The 15,807-nt window shown below is 50.7% G+C and overlaps 1 protein-coding gene across 3 annotated transcripts in view; it reads left to right on the top strand.

Annotated features, from left to right (window-relative positions):
• Window positions 1–15,807, top strand: part of Wdr93 (WD repeat domain 93) — a 52,267-nt gene that overhangs the window by 30,937 nt on the left and 5,523 nt on the right. For 2 of the 3 annotated variants that reach the window (XM_037198112.1, XM_037198110.1), the window contains exons 10-17: window positions 1,581–1,752; window positions 3,817–3,884; window positions 4,396–4,482; window positions 5,632–5,751; window positions 6,676–6,889; window positions 8,444–8,507; window positions 9,622–9,778; window positions 10,120–10,324. In XM_037198112.1, the coding sequence (XP_037054007.1) occupies window positions 1,581–1,752; window positions 3,817–3,884; window positions 4,396–4,482; window positions 5,632–5,751; window positions 6,676–6,889; window positions 8,444–8,507; window positions 9,622–9,778; window positions 10,120–10,324 (1,087 nt within the window). The remainder of the gene's footprint in view (window positions 1–1,580; window positions 1,753–3,816; window positions 3,885–4,395; window positions 4,483–5,631; window positions 5,752–6,675; window positions 6,890–8,443; window positions 8,508–9,621; window positions 9,779–10,119; window positions 10,325–15,807) is intronic. The other variant, XM_037198114.1, reaches the window with a different exon arrangement.

The raw sequence follows: 15,807 nt of genomic DNA, 5'->3' as shown, positions 1-15,807 counted from the left end.
ATACATACCACACCACAACACTATACACACACCACACGCACACATACACACCATACCATATACACATATACCACACCACACCATACACACATACACACACACACCACATCACACACACACAACACTTTAAAAGGAAAACACACAAATACAGTAAAAGGAAAGTCTGGAAGTTTAATTACATTAAAATTAAACACTTCTAAGTTGAGCGGGTGGTTCTATGACCCAGCCCTCATGATGCAACCTCTACTTTGAGGCCAGACTATGCTACAAAGTGAATCCACGGACAGCCTGGGCTATGTACATCAAACAACAACAACGATAACAACAGTAAAGCACAAAACCAAACAAAAAGTCCAGAGAGCATCTGTATGTCTAGGTGTATCATAAAAAGCATGGAAGAAGGCCTAAAGATGTGGCCTAGTTGGTAGAGGCCTGCCCAGCCTAGGATCCAACATTTATACTCATTTGTGGAGTGACCATCCATATCTGTTTGCCCAGCTAAAGACCTGAGCAGTTTCCTGGGATGTGGAAATCTCTAAGGAAGCTTCCAGAGAAAACTGGGATGGATGGATGGATGGATGGATGGATGGATGGATGGATGGATATTGAGAGAGAGAGAGAGAGAGAGAGAGAGAGAGAGAGAGAGAGAGAGAGAGAGAGAGTTGTAAGCAAATGTATGCCGAGAAACGTGTAAGCATGGCGGTAGGTCTGGGATATAACTCAGTAAGTAAAGTGTGCCTGCTGCTTAAGTCTGATGATCTGAGTTCAGATCCCCAGAACCCACATCAAAAGTGAGGTATGGTGGTGTGTGCCTTGTAACCCCAGTACTGGGAGGGAATGAGGGCAGATAGATGGATTCCTGAAGCTCCTTGTCCATTCAGTCTAGCTTAATCAATGAACTTCAAATTTAGTGAGAGACCCTGTCTCAAAAAATAAAGCTAGAGAATAATCAAGGAAAGACCCCTACATCTACCTCTACATACTTACAGTAACAAGTACATAGATCACACACACACACACACACACACACACACACACACACACACACACAGAATGGCAGTAGTGGACAGGGGTGTACTTAATGGTACGGTAATTGCCTACTGTGCTTGAGATCTGCGTTTTATTCCTAGCTCTAGAAAGCAGAGGAGGGTGGGTTGGGGGATGCAAGGTTACCAGGAAGAATGACAGGGAAGGAAGAGTCCTGTAGGGGAGACGTGAGGGGAAGCCACGGAGACTGCATAGGAAGGGGGTCTTCAGCAATAGCAGGGAGTCATTGCCAGGCTGGGGCCTTACTTTGGTGGAGAGACAGCAACACAGGCCCTGGCACCATGGGCGTTTCCTTGACCTTTGCAGAAAGCCTGGGATGCTGGGTTGCAGCGGTAGAGAGGGAGAACAGCTGCCCCCCCCCCCGGGCCCTCTGAGCCTGTGCATTAAGGGAGAGGATGGCCAGGGCTGGATCCCGGGCTCACAGACCCACCGTGGACCAAAAGTGGGTTTCTGGGGTGAGTCTTCTGAAGGAAGCAGGGGAACCAGCCAAGGGAAGTGGGGTTGCATTGAGTCCTGGGATCTCTTCAATCCAGGTACCACATTTAAAAGCCCCTTGGAGATTATTTCAAAGACAGAGGACTACTTTGGGCTAGGCTCTGGGCAGAATCACTTCATCAAGGATGTGCAGTGGCAACAACACAGGGAGATCTTCTATGCCTCCCACAAGAAGTACCTGGAAGGGGAGTGGGAGGAGGAGCCACTCAGGTGAGTCTGAGGGAGGAGGCCCACTCAGGTGAGCTGAGGGAGGAGGAGCCACTCAGGTGAGTCTGAGGGAGGAGGAGCCACTCAGGTGAGTCTGAGGGAGGAGGCCCACTCAGGTGAGTCTGAGGGAGGAGGCCCACTCAGGTGAGTCTGAGGGAGGAGGCCCACTCAGGTGAGTCTGAGGGAGGAGGTTGCTGGGCCCTGCTTCCTACACAGCCACAGAGCTGCTGCTGGCTCTGTACTCGCTGGACCAAAACAAGGATCCCCTCTAAAACCTCTTTCTGGCTTGGGAGAACTTTAACAGATTCTTTTTTAAAATGTATTTTAATTTTACTTAATTAACTTTTAAAATTTTGTGTGTGTGTTTTGCCTACATGTATGTCTGTGTCCCGTGTGCATGCAGTGCCTGTGGAGATCAGAAGAGGGCCTCATCCCCTGGAACTGGAGTTACAGACAGTTGTAAGCCATCGTGTGGGTGCTAAGAATCTACGCGCTCTAGAAGAGCAGCCAGTGCTCATACCACCGAGCGATCTGTCCGGCCCCAGCAGACTCTGGCAAAATGTCCTGTGGGACTGGTTTAAATACAACTAGAAAGAAGACTGGGAACTAGGGTTTTCAAGAAGGAATAGCTGTATGGCGCAGTTGAACACTGTCTAGTATGCCCAAAGCCTGGGTTCAAAGCCTGGCACCCCAGACAAGGGGAAAGAAGCAGGAGCATGTACCTATGGAGATGAGAAACAGTTACTTTAGACTCATGTGTGACCTCTTTTCTAGTTCTCCCTGCTTTTCAAAAAGGAGAAAGCACACAGAGAGAAGGTAACAAAAAGGGAAATAAGTTATCACCATTGTGGACATTTCCTGCCATTTCCTCTTGCTGTTTTACAGCGCTGGGATCTACAGGGCCTGTGTGTGCCAGGCAGGATCTCTGCTGCTGAGCGCCACCCAGCCTTCCCGTGTCTTTCTAAGTGTGACGTCATATGATCCACTGTTATCACAGTGTGGTAGCAGTGACGCGTGCTGACACCTCGGGCAGCAGGCAAGCCTCAGTGCCCACGCCCTGGTGGTAAGAATAGCCCAGTGTCTGGAGCAGCCGTGGTTTTAAGAGCCGGCTTGTTTTCACATGACAAGTGAGACCTCTCCTCTGGCTGGCAAGTGGACCTTGAATGTCTTTACATCAGGACATGGTTCTGAAGGCTGAGCCTTAATGGCAGCCTTTTCTTGTGAACTGAGACCCTCACCTGGCTTGATGGTGCCCACTTAGTTCCTGCTGCCCAGCAAGATATTTAGGGATCACATTAATTATCCACTGTGGGAATACCATGAGAATCTGCAGACACTCCAAATAAGGGCCAGTTTATCAGTACACTTTGAGTTTTGAGACCCCCTGGTGAGAAAGCATTTATGGAATGTCACCCTTGTCTGGTCTTTATTTATTTTTTGTTTTGTTTTGTTTTTTTGAGACAGGGTTTCTCTGTGTTGTTTTGGTATCTGTCCTGGATCTCGCTCTTTAGACCACGCTGGCCTCGAACTCATAGAGATCCGCCTTGCTCTGACTCCCGAGTGTTGGGATTAAAGGTGTGCAGCACCACTGCTGGCCCCCTTGTCTGGTCTTTAAGAATCTCCTTTGATGATAGAAGTAGCCTTCTAGGGGGCTGGAGAGATGGCTCAGTGGTTAAGAACACTGGCTGCTCTTCCAGAGGACCTGGGTTCAATTCCCAGCACCCACATGGCAGCACCCACATGGCAGCTCACAACTGTCTGTAACTCCAGTTCCAGAAGATCTAACACCCTCCACACAGCCATTAAAAAAAAAAAAAAAAAAAAAAAAGAAGTGGCCTTCTAAAAGCGGGGCAGGGGGCCCTCCTTTGGCTGGAGCTCCAACCTGTGCCCTGCTGGCTTATGAGTGACCCACAACTTCATCTGTTTCCAAGGTCTGTGTGGCCCCTCAGCCGCAGCATGGGGCTGTCATGGGGCTCTGGGAGGCTCATTCTCAGAAATTCTGGTCTTAGTTACATATTGTGCCAGATTTCTTCTTGCCAAGTTCTGACTCCTATCTGTCTTTCCTAGTAAGGCCACATTCCACTTCTTCACTAACGCCATAGCCCCAGCGCCAATGGAGATCAAGAGCTCATCAGGTAAACGGGAGTGGGACAGCAGTTGTCTGGGCACAGGGCTCTCCTGGAGATGTGCCACATGGCAGACCTTGCATGGTGGGAAGGGGTGAAGTGGAACCCAGGCTGCCAGCTGGCTCTTGGCGGTGTCTGTCTGGATGTGTCCCTGAGCCCAACTTCCCTAAAATGGAAGCCACGGGACTTCAGGGAGGGACCGCACTAGGAGGGTGTGTGAATGTTGACTGTCATGCCGCTTCTGGTCATTAACACACAACAATCGGACAGGACTCTGACATGCAAGTAGATGTCTTTCTAGAAGATGTAAAATAGCCTCCCTAGGAACAGCCTCTCTAGGAACAGCCTCCCTAGGAACAGCCTCCATGGAGGGACCAAACTGTTCTTCCTGCGAAGTCCGCCTTCCTGCTGAGTGGAACCTACTAGAACAAATCACTCCGGACTTCACAGGCTTACATGCCACACTAACTAGAGACTGCCTCTTGTCTAATAATGCCCTTTCTTCTCTCCCCATCTCCAGGAGCAGCCTGTATCCTCGGCATACACTGGACTGGAAGTCATAATTTCTTCCTCTATTCACTGAACAAAATTCTGAAGGATAAAACTGGTACTTTTTATTTATTTATTTATTTGGTTGGTTTGTTTTTCGAGACAGGGCTTCTCTGTGTAGCTTTGTGCCTTTCCTGGAACTCACTCTGTACCAGGCTGGCCTTGAACTCACAGAGATCCACCTGCCTGACTCCTGAGTGCTGGGATTAAAGGTGTGCACCACCACTGCCCGGCTTAAAACTGGTGCTTTAACCGCTAAGACTGAGACAGTGCCTTAGCCCAGGGCTCTGAGAACTCGTGCTTCTCCAGCTAAGCTGTGAGATTGCGGCCTGGGGGAAGCAGAGCTATGCAGGCGGAAATGGGTGCTCGAGGCCTGTCCCTGGCTGTCACGGTTCTTGTCCGCGGTGACAGTGTGCAGAGTCCAGTGCGCAGGCCCGGCAGAATGTAATGGGAAAGGAGAATGGGCCTGGCTTCAGAAGGCCGGTGCTTGGCCCAGCCCGGTGTACGGGAAAGGTGCCGTTTCAGGGTGTTGCTTCGGGTCCCAACACAACGAAGTCATTATACGTCACTGTGTGCTGAGTGTGTTGGCCGTGAATAGCAAACTCCAGAGGGTTTGATACAGGAAAGCCTTTGAAGTTGTAACGCAGGTAGTGATTGTTGCCGGGCACATCACGGGCACAGCCAGCCCTACGTGCAGTCCACTCAGGACAAGGCCTTGAGTGGCACCTGCCTTTTCCTGTCAGGCTGTGCTTTAGAAGTCACCTTAAGTATGCACGCAGAAGGATTTGCCTTCCTCTCCGACCCTCTCCCAAGCAGCCTGGTTTCCGACCCCACCCCTACCCCCACTTCCCCACCCTCCCACCCCGCTTGTCTCCTGACTGGCTCTGGCCTTGCTCAAGCCACTTACCGCTCAGTCTTACCTATGAAATGGGGTTCTAACAGGACCTGCTGTTAGAACTCTCGGAAAATTCAATGAAATGCTACCTGCAACTTGGAACAAGCCTAACCGTGTCCTGTGAGTGCCCGCAAATGGCCACTAAACGTTAGCTGTGACTTAGTTTACTCTGGGAAGGGAGAGCACTGAAGAGAGATGTGGAGAGTCTAGACAGGGGCCTCCCGGTGGCTTGGGCAGACCAGTCTGGACCTCGGATTCCCGGGTGGAGGCACGGGGCAGGGCAGGGCCTGACAGGTGGCCTCTTCCCTCTAGACTGTGACAACGTGTGGCCCTGCGCTGCGCCCATTACAGTCTCCCAGACCAGCAGCTCCTCCTCCTACCTGGCCCTGGCCTGTGAGGATGGTGTGCTCCTTCTGTGGGACATGGCCCAAGGTGAGTGCCCCACCTCAGCCCTCGACTGGGCACCTGATGGGTCTCCTCGGCGAGACTCCAGGAGCTTGGGGATTCCGTCAGTCACTTTACGTTCCCAGCCCTCCTGGGGCGGCTGGGCCTGCTTTCTCGTCTTCGCTCCTGGGACACACTACTGAGCGTCTGTTGCCCAGGTCCTCGCTGAGAGCTTGCTCTGTGCCCAGCAGTGCACCCGGTCCTGAGGTGCACGTTCCGTGTTACACTGTAGAGAAGATATGTCTCCCAGCACAGCCTGAGAGGCCCTGCAGCCTCCGCCCGCCTCCCCCTTCTTCCACGCTCTTCCCGCCAGTCAGCAGGAACTCTGAGGGACCTAGAAGGTGGTCAGAGCAAGACCAGCAGCGGTTCCGTGGGCAGCACCACGGTGGGGGCCCAGGTTCCTGGCCCAGCTTGGCAGATGCAGAGATGGTGACATCTGAAAGGATCCACTAGCCAGGCCTCAGCAGGGATGGCGGGTTAACAGTGACTCACAGTCCCTTAGCCAGCAGCTTGTTTCCCTCTAGACTGTGACACACACATACACATACACACACACACACACACACACACACACACACACACACACACACGCAGTTTCTAAAGCCCGTCTGTATGCTGTGCATCGTCCCTGGGCAGCTGTAGGACAGCTGGGCTGCACCCACCTCCATTCTGTTGCTCTCCTCCCCTTCCTCCTCAGCCTTGGTCCCCCGTCCCCGAACTCCTCTCTAGGCATGCGACTCTCCATGGTTCTGCAACGGGCATGGGTTTTCCCCTTGCAGAGGCTGCGTGCGCATTGCTTGACTTGGTCCTTACCCCACACATGGCCCTCACACACTTCCTGGTCACAGAACTGGAACCCATGGCTGCTACCTCATCTTTTTCTGACCAGCTAGAGTAATCTTTTCTCCCCAGGATTTCTCTTTGGGGTCCTTGCTCTGCCCGAGGGGTGTTTCTGCGAGAGCATTCACTTCCTAAGATTCTTCCTGGTGCATGAAGGACGGAACATATATCCCGAAGGCCCGGTGAAGTCTGAAATGATGTGTGTGGTGCTGTGCACCAACGCTTCCCTCCACCTGGTGACAGCCAGCGGGACCAGGGGACCCACCAGCAAGGTGCTTCTTGAGAGGTCAGTGGCTTAGGGACAGGACAAGGTGATACCCTGCCAGACAGATGGCGCTGTCCCATAGGAAAGACTGGCAGCCTCTGAGAGAGTCCATGGCCACAGCCACCACTCTCCACTCTCCTGGCCGGAGCACAGTGGTGTGTGGGTAAGGTACAGTTCTCTAGAAAAACTATCCCTTCCCTATGCCATATGACCGCAGAGAGGCTCAGTTCTCCCAAAATTACTTTCCCCAGTTTCCCCAGAGATCTTTAAGAGAAAAATCGTTTAAATAAGGCCAGGCATAGTGGCAGACACCTTTAATCTTAGCACCCGGGAAGCAAAGGAGCTTGGGCTACATAGTGAGTCTTAGCCCCCCAGGGCTCCATAGTGAGTCTCAGCCCCCCAGGGCTGCATAGTGAGTCTCAGCCCCCCAGGGCTGCATAGTGAGTCTCAGCCCCCCAGGGCTGCATAGTGAGTCTCAGCCCCCCAGGGCTACATAGTGAGTCTCAGCCCCCCAGGGCTACATAGTGAGACCCTGTCTCAATTTTTTTTAAATATTATATGCATGCAAATAAATCCATACAGTGTGTGTGTGTGTGTGTGTGTGTGTGTGTGTGTGTGTGTGTGTGTGTAAGGATGATGAGATAAACTCGCTCTGTAGACCAGGCTGGCCTCAAACTCACTGAGATCTGCCTGCCTCTGCCTCCCAAGTACTGGGATGAAAGGCGTGTGTTACCATTGCCTCTCTCTGTCTCTCTATCTCTCTGTCTCTCTGTCTCTTTGTCTCTCTCTCTCTCTTGGTTTTTTGAGACAAGGTTTCTCTGTGTAGTTTTGGTGCCTGTCCTGGATCTCGCTCTGTAGACCAGGCTGGCCTTGAACTCACAGAGATCCACCTGCCTCTGCCTCCTGAGTGCTGGGATTAAAGGACTGTGCCACCATCACCTGGCTTATCATTCCTTCCATTTAAGAATTTACCACCTATGTATGATTTTGCCTCTAAACAGTGCATTTATTAAGTTGTGTGTATTTAGGAAACTTATGCCTGGAACTGTATTCTATGACCCTCCAATTGGCTTTCTATTTCTGTTTATTCTGACTTGCTTTGTGACATGGATCACGAGAGCTCTGCATGTTGGTACATGTAGCTCCAGTTTCCATTGCTTAAGCCGTTTCCTGCTGGTGAGTTCCCACGCTCTTCCTGCTTTTGTTTGTTTGTTTGTCTGTTTGTTTTGCTACTATGAACGATCTCTCCACATATCTACTGGTCTACATCAACAGTATCTCTGGAGGCTGGAGAGATGGTTCAGTCGTTAAGAGCACTGACTGCTCTTCCAGAGGTCCTGAGTTCAGTTCCCAGCACCCACATGGTGGCTCCCAACCATCTGTGATAGGATCTGATGCCCTCTTCTGGTGTGCATTTGTGTATATGCAGACAGAGCACTCATATACAAAATAGGCATAAATGAAACCCCAAAAGGAAATTTTAAAAAAAAGTTTCCCTAGGATAAATACCTAGGAGAAGATGGTAAAAGTCTGAAACCTTTACAGCAAGAGAATGCCCCTTTTTGTGCCCCATAGGTCTGTGACGCACCCGGAAGAAGACATCTGTACAGTGGCCCCAGTCCCAGCTTTGCCTGGCATGGTAGGTTCTCAGGCCCTTGACCTCTCCCGTGAATGTGTTCATCATCCCTTCCAGCCCCGTGTGTGCTAGACTTTGGGTTTGCTTTGGGGTATGTGGACATGAAAGAGAGACTCTAAAGCTGGGTGGCAGGTCATGCTCAGCAGTAGAGCAAATGTTAGCAGGCCCTGGATTCAATCCTAAGCACCAAATAAATACTAACACACCAAAGAGAAGGTCCTCTGACGCGGCTCACATTTCATCAGGATACAAATCACCAAACAGCTGCCTTGGAACACAAGAAAGACTGACATCGTTTGTAATGTAACAGAGTAGGGACCACCTAACGCAGAAGTTGCAGAGGGGAGGGTAGTGTGGCAGGAGGGGACAGCAGAGCCAGAGAAGTTGAGACAGCATCAGAAGGTACTACCCACAGTTCAGGTTTGGAGGTATGAAGAGGGAAGAGGTTGGGTGTGGGGCAGAGGGACCAGCCTTTGTATGCTGGCAGAGGATGCAGACATACCTCCTATCGATGAGATCCACAGCATGGAGAGGTGGGAACAGGGAACATCATCTTCTAAGCGGGTCTAGACCCCACATGCTGACCTGCCTCTGGATGCAGCTGAAGGAGAAAAAGTCATCTTGGCTGGTCCTGCCACCTTCTGCTGATTCCCTGATCCTTTCAGGGTCTATGATGGAGACACAGGCTAGCAAGAAAGTCCGTGATTTCTGGTATGGCTTGGCAGAGGATGAGGCCCTATAGGGCCCAGGGAGGCTCTTAGAACACAAGTCTACAAATGTCCTTTCTGTGTCCACCAGCAGCTAGTCAGCGTCAAAGCTAGTGTACTGTTGGGTCCCTATAGTCCCCAGGAGATGAGTGGACCTGACAAGACCAGGAGAATGGGTTCGTAAGTGACAGAGAGGGACCCCAGGGGCACGCAGGAAGGGCCCTGAATAAGGGAATGAGAGCAGCACCCTGGACTGAGAACCAGATTTTTCCTTGTGGCAGCGAGTGTCTGAAGTGGGACAGATGCCAGGAGGTGAGAAGAGGAGTCCTGAAGCAGGGTCCCAGGGTGGCCTCGGCCCTCTGCCTTTCTGTGAGAGCCAAGTCTGAGAGTCCTTTCCCTTGCTTTCCCAGGTGCTCATCTTTTCCAAGAACTGCTCTATAAGCCTCCTGGATGTGGCCAAGGCCCAAATCATCTGTGCCTTTGCAGCCCCTCTGCAACGCCAGCAGGAGGTGCCCTGGAAGCCGTTGTTTGTCATCTCTCCACACCATCCATATTTTCTGCTTCATGGTATGGAAGGGACTGTGTGTATTTAGGAAACTTATGCCTGGAACTGGCAGCTACCCGGTGCTGGGGCCTCCTACACTCTTCCCTGGCCTCCCACAAAAGCTTGGCCACAGTTACTCAGTTGCCTCCTCAGCCCCCTCTGCCCCAGGCCAAAAGAGGGCCTGGTTCCCACAAGGGTCTTTGATAAAATGCTGGCAGGTCTTTGTTCTGCCTAATTAAGTAATTCCCTCCCAACCCCAGCCAGGTAAGCCGCTCCATACACAGAGGACAGACCCACACCCCGAAGAACCTAGCCCCATGGAGAAGGCAATTCCACTGAACACGGTGCTCTCCTTTCCTAACAGGAGCTTGCCCAGATGGTAACACCACACCTACCGATGATGCCAAGGACATCACAGATTCTGTTTTCTGTTTTAAATTTGAGGACTATCCCCTCCTGAAGGATATCTCCAAAAATTGCACCATTTCTCAAAAGGACTTGGAAGAAGACCAGGCCTTCTCCCAGGTGCTGCCACTGGAGAAAAGATGTGAGCAGTTCCTCCAGAAGAGGTAAGGGCCTGCCCAGCTGTGGGGTTGAGTCTGGTGAGCCATCACTGGGTGTGGTGGTTAAGAGCCTTTCCACACTTAATTACTGCTAACTGAAGGGTTTTCACCATGTGAGCCAACCTGTCCTACTCTGTGAGCTCTAGGCCTGTTTTTTTTTTTTTTTTTTTTTTTTTTTTTTTTTTTTTTTTTTCTTCCCCGAGACAGGGTTTCTCTGTGCAGTTTTGGTGCCTGTCCTAGATCTCACTCAGTAGACCAGGCTGGTCTCGAACTCGAACTCACAGAGATCCACCTGGCTCTGCCTCCCGAGTGCTGGGATTAAAGGCATGCACCACCACCACCCGGCTCTAGGCTTGTTCTTAAGAGAAGTAACTGCTCTTCTAGAGGACCCAGGTTCTATTCCCATCACTTACATGGTAGCTCGCAACCATCCTGAAACTTACCCCTTTCAGTCTCCACTGGTCCCAGGCATGTACTGGTGCACAGACATGCAGGCAAAATATGTTGGGGGTAGAGACCCAAAGACCAATCAGCAGAACCAAAGTCTGAATTGAGAGTCTGTATTAAGCTGAGAGAACACTTCTCATAAAGCAGCCTCAACTGTATTCTACAGGAGATTTTAAAGGCAGTGAACACAGAAAAATTACATCCTGATTGGCAGTTGCAGGGGGAAGAGAAGCAAGCCAGCAGTTTAACAGAAGCCCAAAACATGCAGTTAACTGGAGCATTTCCACCCCAACTTTCTAGAACAGGGTTTGGTACTTTCCCATGGGGCTTTTAACAGCAAGGGGCCGGGGAGAGGGGGATCTGCTTCCGGTTAAACCAAAGATGGCTCCCACTTTAGACAAGATGAAGAAACACTTGACCTGTCACACTACACACATAAAATAAAACAATTTTCTCTTTAAAATAAACAAGGTAATGTCTCTTGAAGAGCATGCATCCATGCCCTGTAGGAACACAGGGACAGAGGGAAGGAGTGCTTTATTCAGGTTTCCTGCCGTGACTCTTCTTTTTTGTTCATTCATTCATCATAACGGGTTCAGCCAACTGTAGCCATTGGGCCGCACCAGCACACTTACTCGTTTTGAAAATTACAATGTTTTGTTGGGTCCAGGGATGTGTGTGTTGGTCAAGTGCCCTGGCCCTGAGCCACACTCCCGCCTCCTATTATATTATAAGAATTGGGTTTTTTATTCTTTGAGAATTTCATAGATATACACAGTATATTTTCATCATTTCCATCCTTTCCTGCCTTTCTGCACCCCCTCTCAGCCCTCACTACACACCCCTTCCCAACTTTGTGTGTACTCTGTTGTTGGTTTTTTTAAACCTCTGAGTCCGGGTAGTGCTTCCCATGTGCACATTGGTGTGGAGCCGTCCATTAGAGCATGGGCAACCGAACCGGCTCCACCCTGAAGAAAAATGGCTTCCCCTCCCACAGTACTCATCAACTGCCAGTAGCTTCTCTGATGAGGGTGGGACTTCCTGAACCCTTCCTCGTCCACACTGTAGTGCTGACTGGCTTGCTCTGTGTAGTTCTTGTGCAGGCAACCACAGCTGGGTGAGTACATGGGGCCATGGTTCCGTCATGCTCAGAAGACCTTCTTTACAGTGACCTCTGGTTCCTGCAAACGGTGTGCTACTTCTTCCTTGACGTTCCCTCCGCCTGGGTGGGAAGGGGGTGACAGAGATGTCAGCTTAGGGCTGAGCACTCTGCATCCACTTAATCTCTGCACTTGGACCAGTTGTGAATCTCTGTAGTGACTGCAAAAGAAACTTATTTACGAAGGCTGAGAGGTGCACTGATAATGTGGGTATAAAGATGAGTATTTAGAAAACAGTTTAATACTATGTCCATTTAGCAAAATACCGTAGTAGTAAGTTCTCCCTTAGGGCCTATGACCTCCCCAGGGATGGGTCTCTGGTGAGGTTTACAGTACCAGGTATGAGCTCCCTTCTGTGGAGCGGGCCTCCAAGCCAATTTTAACCATGGTTGGTTACCCCCATACCTTCATGCCACTGTCACACTAATAGACACATCCTGACAAGCTGGTCATTACTGTAGCTCTCAGGGTTCACGGCCGGGTAAGACTGTTAATGACTTTTCTCCCCAGCACTCCCCAGCAGTGCTCCCCAGAGCACTCTCTGGTACTAGAGCTACTAGCCAGCAGGGAGGAAACTTCCAATCCAGTACCAGCTTGATTTCTCCATATGCTATGATCAAAGTGTATGGTGTCTTCAAAGATGGTGTCTGACCATCAAGTTCCAGTGGGCAGCTGAGAACCGTGGCAGTGTCCTGTCGTGCTGAGGGGCAGGTACCTGGTACTCCCCGACACACAGCTCCCAAGGACATGTCCCACATCTAGCACTGGGCTTCTGCCAGGAGCGTTCTCTCTCTGTGCAGGGCCCACTCGCTTTAGGTCAAGTCTTATCGGAACACAACTTTGCAGATAGCCTGTGGCTGCTTGTGTGCTACCATGGCCGAGGTGAGTAGTTGCCATGGAAACCACATGACTCTTGAGGTCTGAATTGTTTGTCCTTTGGCCATTTCTAGGAAATGTTTGTCTACCGCTGACCTTTGACCTCCTTTTCTCCATCCTAGACGGTTATTATGGGCGAATTTCTCCTCTTTTATTTATTTCCACTTTCTCCAATCCTTTTGCTAGCTTTCCTTTCTGCTCAAAAAGCCCAGTAAATAGCGCTCAGACTTCTGGGAGGAACAGGAGTCTCTTCCAACCCATCTCACAGGACATTTTAGGGACGTAATGGTTCCTATGGCAGTCGGGCCACTTCTTTTAGGTGGGATGGGGTCATTGGTGGGTCTCTGGAGCCTCAGCCCCGGCCTGACATTCCAGAGCTGTGTGACTCACAGGCCCATTCCCTTCCAAGACCTCTCTGTCCTCATAAAAAGCGGCCTGTGAGCTTCAGCGGTTTCTTCAGGCGAGTCCATCAGACTGTCTCCCCGTTCTTCATTTAGACCCCTCCCCCAGGAAGTACAATGACCAAGCTGTAGAGATTTGAGGCCAGACGGGTCTGGGCTTGAATTCTGACTCTCCCAGTTACCAGCTATGAGACCTGACTGGTCACCTTTCAGAGCCTGTCTCCCTGCTCACTTAAAGTACAGGTACAGAGCACCTACCACCTGCCAGGCCATGCCATGGACATTTTGACTAGGTCTAACTTCTGGGGCTTGTAGGTGAGCTAGTACATACAAAAGCCAGGCAGTTCTTAGCCACCGTTCCATTGCTGTGAAGGACACCAAGACCAGGACAACTCTTTTTTTTTTTTTTTTTTTTTTTTTTTTTTTTTTTTTTTGGTGGTGGTGGCGCACGCCTTTAATCCCAGCACAGGAAGCAGAGACAAGTGGATCTCTATGAGTTTAAGGCCAGCCTGGTCTACATAGGAGTTCCAAGCCAGCCAGGGCTCCATAATGACACTGTGTTTAAAAAAGAAAAAAGCAAAGCAGAGCAAATAAGGACACCCTGGAATACAATGTCTAAAGCCTTCATCTTGGGCTTTATTCTGTCACATGACCCTCTCTAGAAAAAACAGAGGTGGGTAAGGAGCAAGGTCTGCAAATGTAGCTTGGTGGATGAGTATTAGTATGCACCAAGTCCTAAGTTGACCCTCAGCACCACATAAACCTGGTAGGGCAACTCTTATAAAGGAAAACATTTAACTGGGGCTTTTTTACAGTTTCAGAGGTTTAGTCCGTTATCATGGGGAGAACATGGAGGGGAGGCATAGTTGAAGAAGCAGCTGAGAGCTACAGCTTGATCCCCAAAGGGAGGGAGAAAAAAGACTTCTGAAACCTCCAAGCCCACCCCCAGTGACACACTTCTTCCAACAAGGCCACGCCTCCCGATCCTTCTAATCCTTTCAAATAGTGCCACTCCCTGGTGACTAAGCGTTCAGTATGAGCCTATGGGGCTACTCTCATTTAAACTACCACAGGTTGTTTCCTCCAGAAATAGCAGGTATGATGTGCCCGCCCGTTAGAATCAGCATGCCTCAGGGCTGGAGAGATGAGTAGGAGGTTAAGAGAGCTTTGCTCCTCCTGCAAAGGACTGGAGTTTGATTCCCAGCGTCCACATGATAGCTCACAACTGCCTGTAACCCAAGTTCCAGAGGCTGTGACATCATCTTCTGTCCTCCGAGGGTACTGCATGCATGTAGTGCACACACATATATGCAGGCAAAACACTCACACACATAAAATAAATCTAAAAGAATTTTTAAAAACTCAGAATGCCTGGGGGAAAACCTGAATATGACCACTAGGTGGCAGCACAGCTCCCCTCTGCTTTCTCTCTCGCACATCTACACTTTCCTCCCACTTTTCTAGAAAGGAAGAGCGGGTCTTTGCCTGCCGGGCTGGCTACCACCACTGAGCTGTGCTCCAGCCTCTTTCCTGCTTCGCCTTACGTGGCTTACGTGGCTCTCCGTATCTCATGGGAGGAAGTGTGCCCCTTGATGAAGAAAGAAGCACGGTCTGGTCTCGTAGTCTCGGAGGAGGAGGGGACTGTGGGAGAGGGGGCTGTTTGTCAACACCGCGGGTTAGAGGTTTCGCAGCCGTACTCAGGAGCTCTCGTTCTGAACCCTGGGGACCTGCTCTTCAGATGAATTTAGGGCAAAGTATCATGCTGTCTACACCGTACTTCTAAACTAGCCAGGGAAGTATTTATAGAGACAGAAAGGGAGAGTGATGAGCGATGATGAAATCGGGGGAAATGTTTAGAGTGCCAGGGAGCGAACGCTAAGGACGGCGAGTGTGGGTGAAGTTCACTGTGCTGTTGGCCCCCTTTGCACGGGCTTGAGGGTTTTCCAAAGGAAAGACGGGGTGACACACTGCGGTTGACAGCGCCGTCCTGGTGTGGGGTCGGGAAGATGGGGAGCGCGCACTTGAACGAGCACTGGTGACAGTGGGTGATGAGCAGGTGTGCTGGTTTTCTTTGCGTTTTCCCTCTCTGCAACTTTCCTACAAAAGGCCTCCGCTGCTTCAGCCAACAGACTGAAACAGTCGGGGAGGGGTGTCTCCAGCATGAGAACAGGCTGTGGCAGCGGGCTGGTGCTTGCCGGGGCGTGGCCTGGAGCTGCTGGTGCTCCAGGGCCGGTCCGGTGCTCTGTGAACTCCCAGCGCAATGAGCTTGCTTCCTTCCATTTCTGTCTATTCTTAACCAACCCCCTCCCTTTAGTGATTAGAAAGGGTGACATTTCCCACTTTACCCAAAGGCCAGTAGACACCCACCTGTGGGTCCCGGCTGGAGTCTGGATAACTCACTTCCCTCTGGCCACAGACTGACATTGCTAACCAAGTGACCCTTAACCAGGTGATCTTGTCACAGATATCTGCCGAGCCCAACTTCAGCCCCGGAAAGTTGCCTTAAGAGTAGAACTATGGCTTAATAGAATCAGTTCCCACTGTTACAAAATGAACTTGGAAGCCAGGCATAGCAGCACATGTCTGTAACCTCAACGCTTGAGGG

Source organism: Peromyscus leucopus, chromosome 1 (genome assembly GCF_004664715.2).
Source record: "Peromyscus leucopus breed LL Stock chromosome 1, UCI_PerLeu_2.1, whole genome shotgun sequence".
NCBI classification, from domain to species: domain Eukaryota; kingdom Metazoa; phylum Chordata; class Mammalia; order Rodentia; family Cricetidae; genus Peromyscus; species Peromyscus leucopus.
This window is presented reverse-complemented; position numbering and strand designations above follow the sequence as displayed.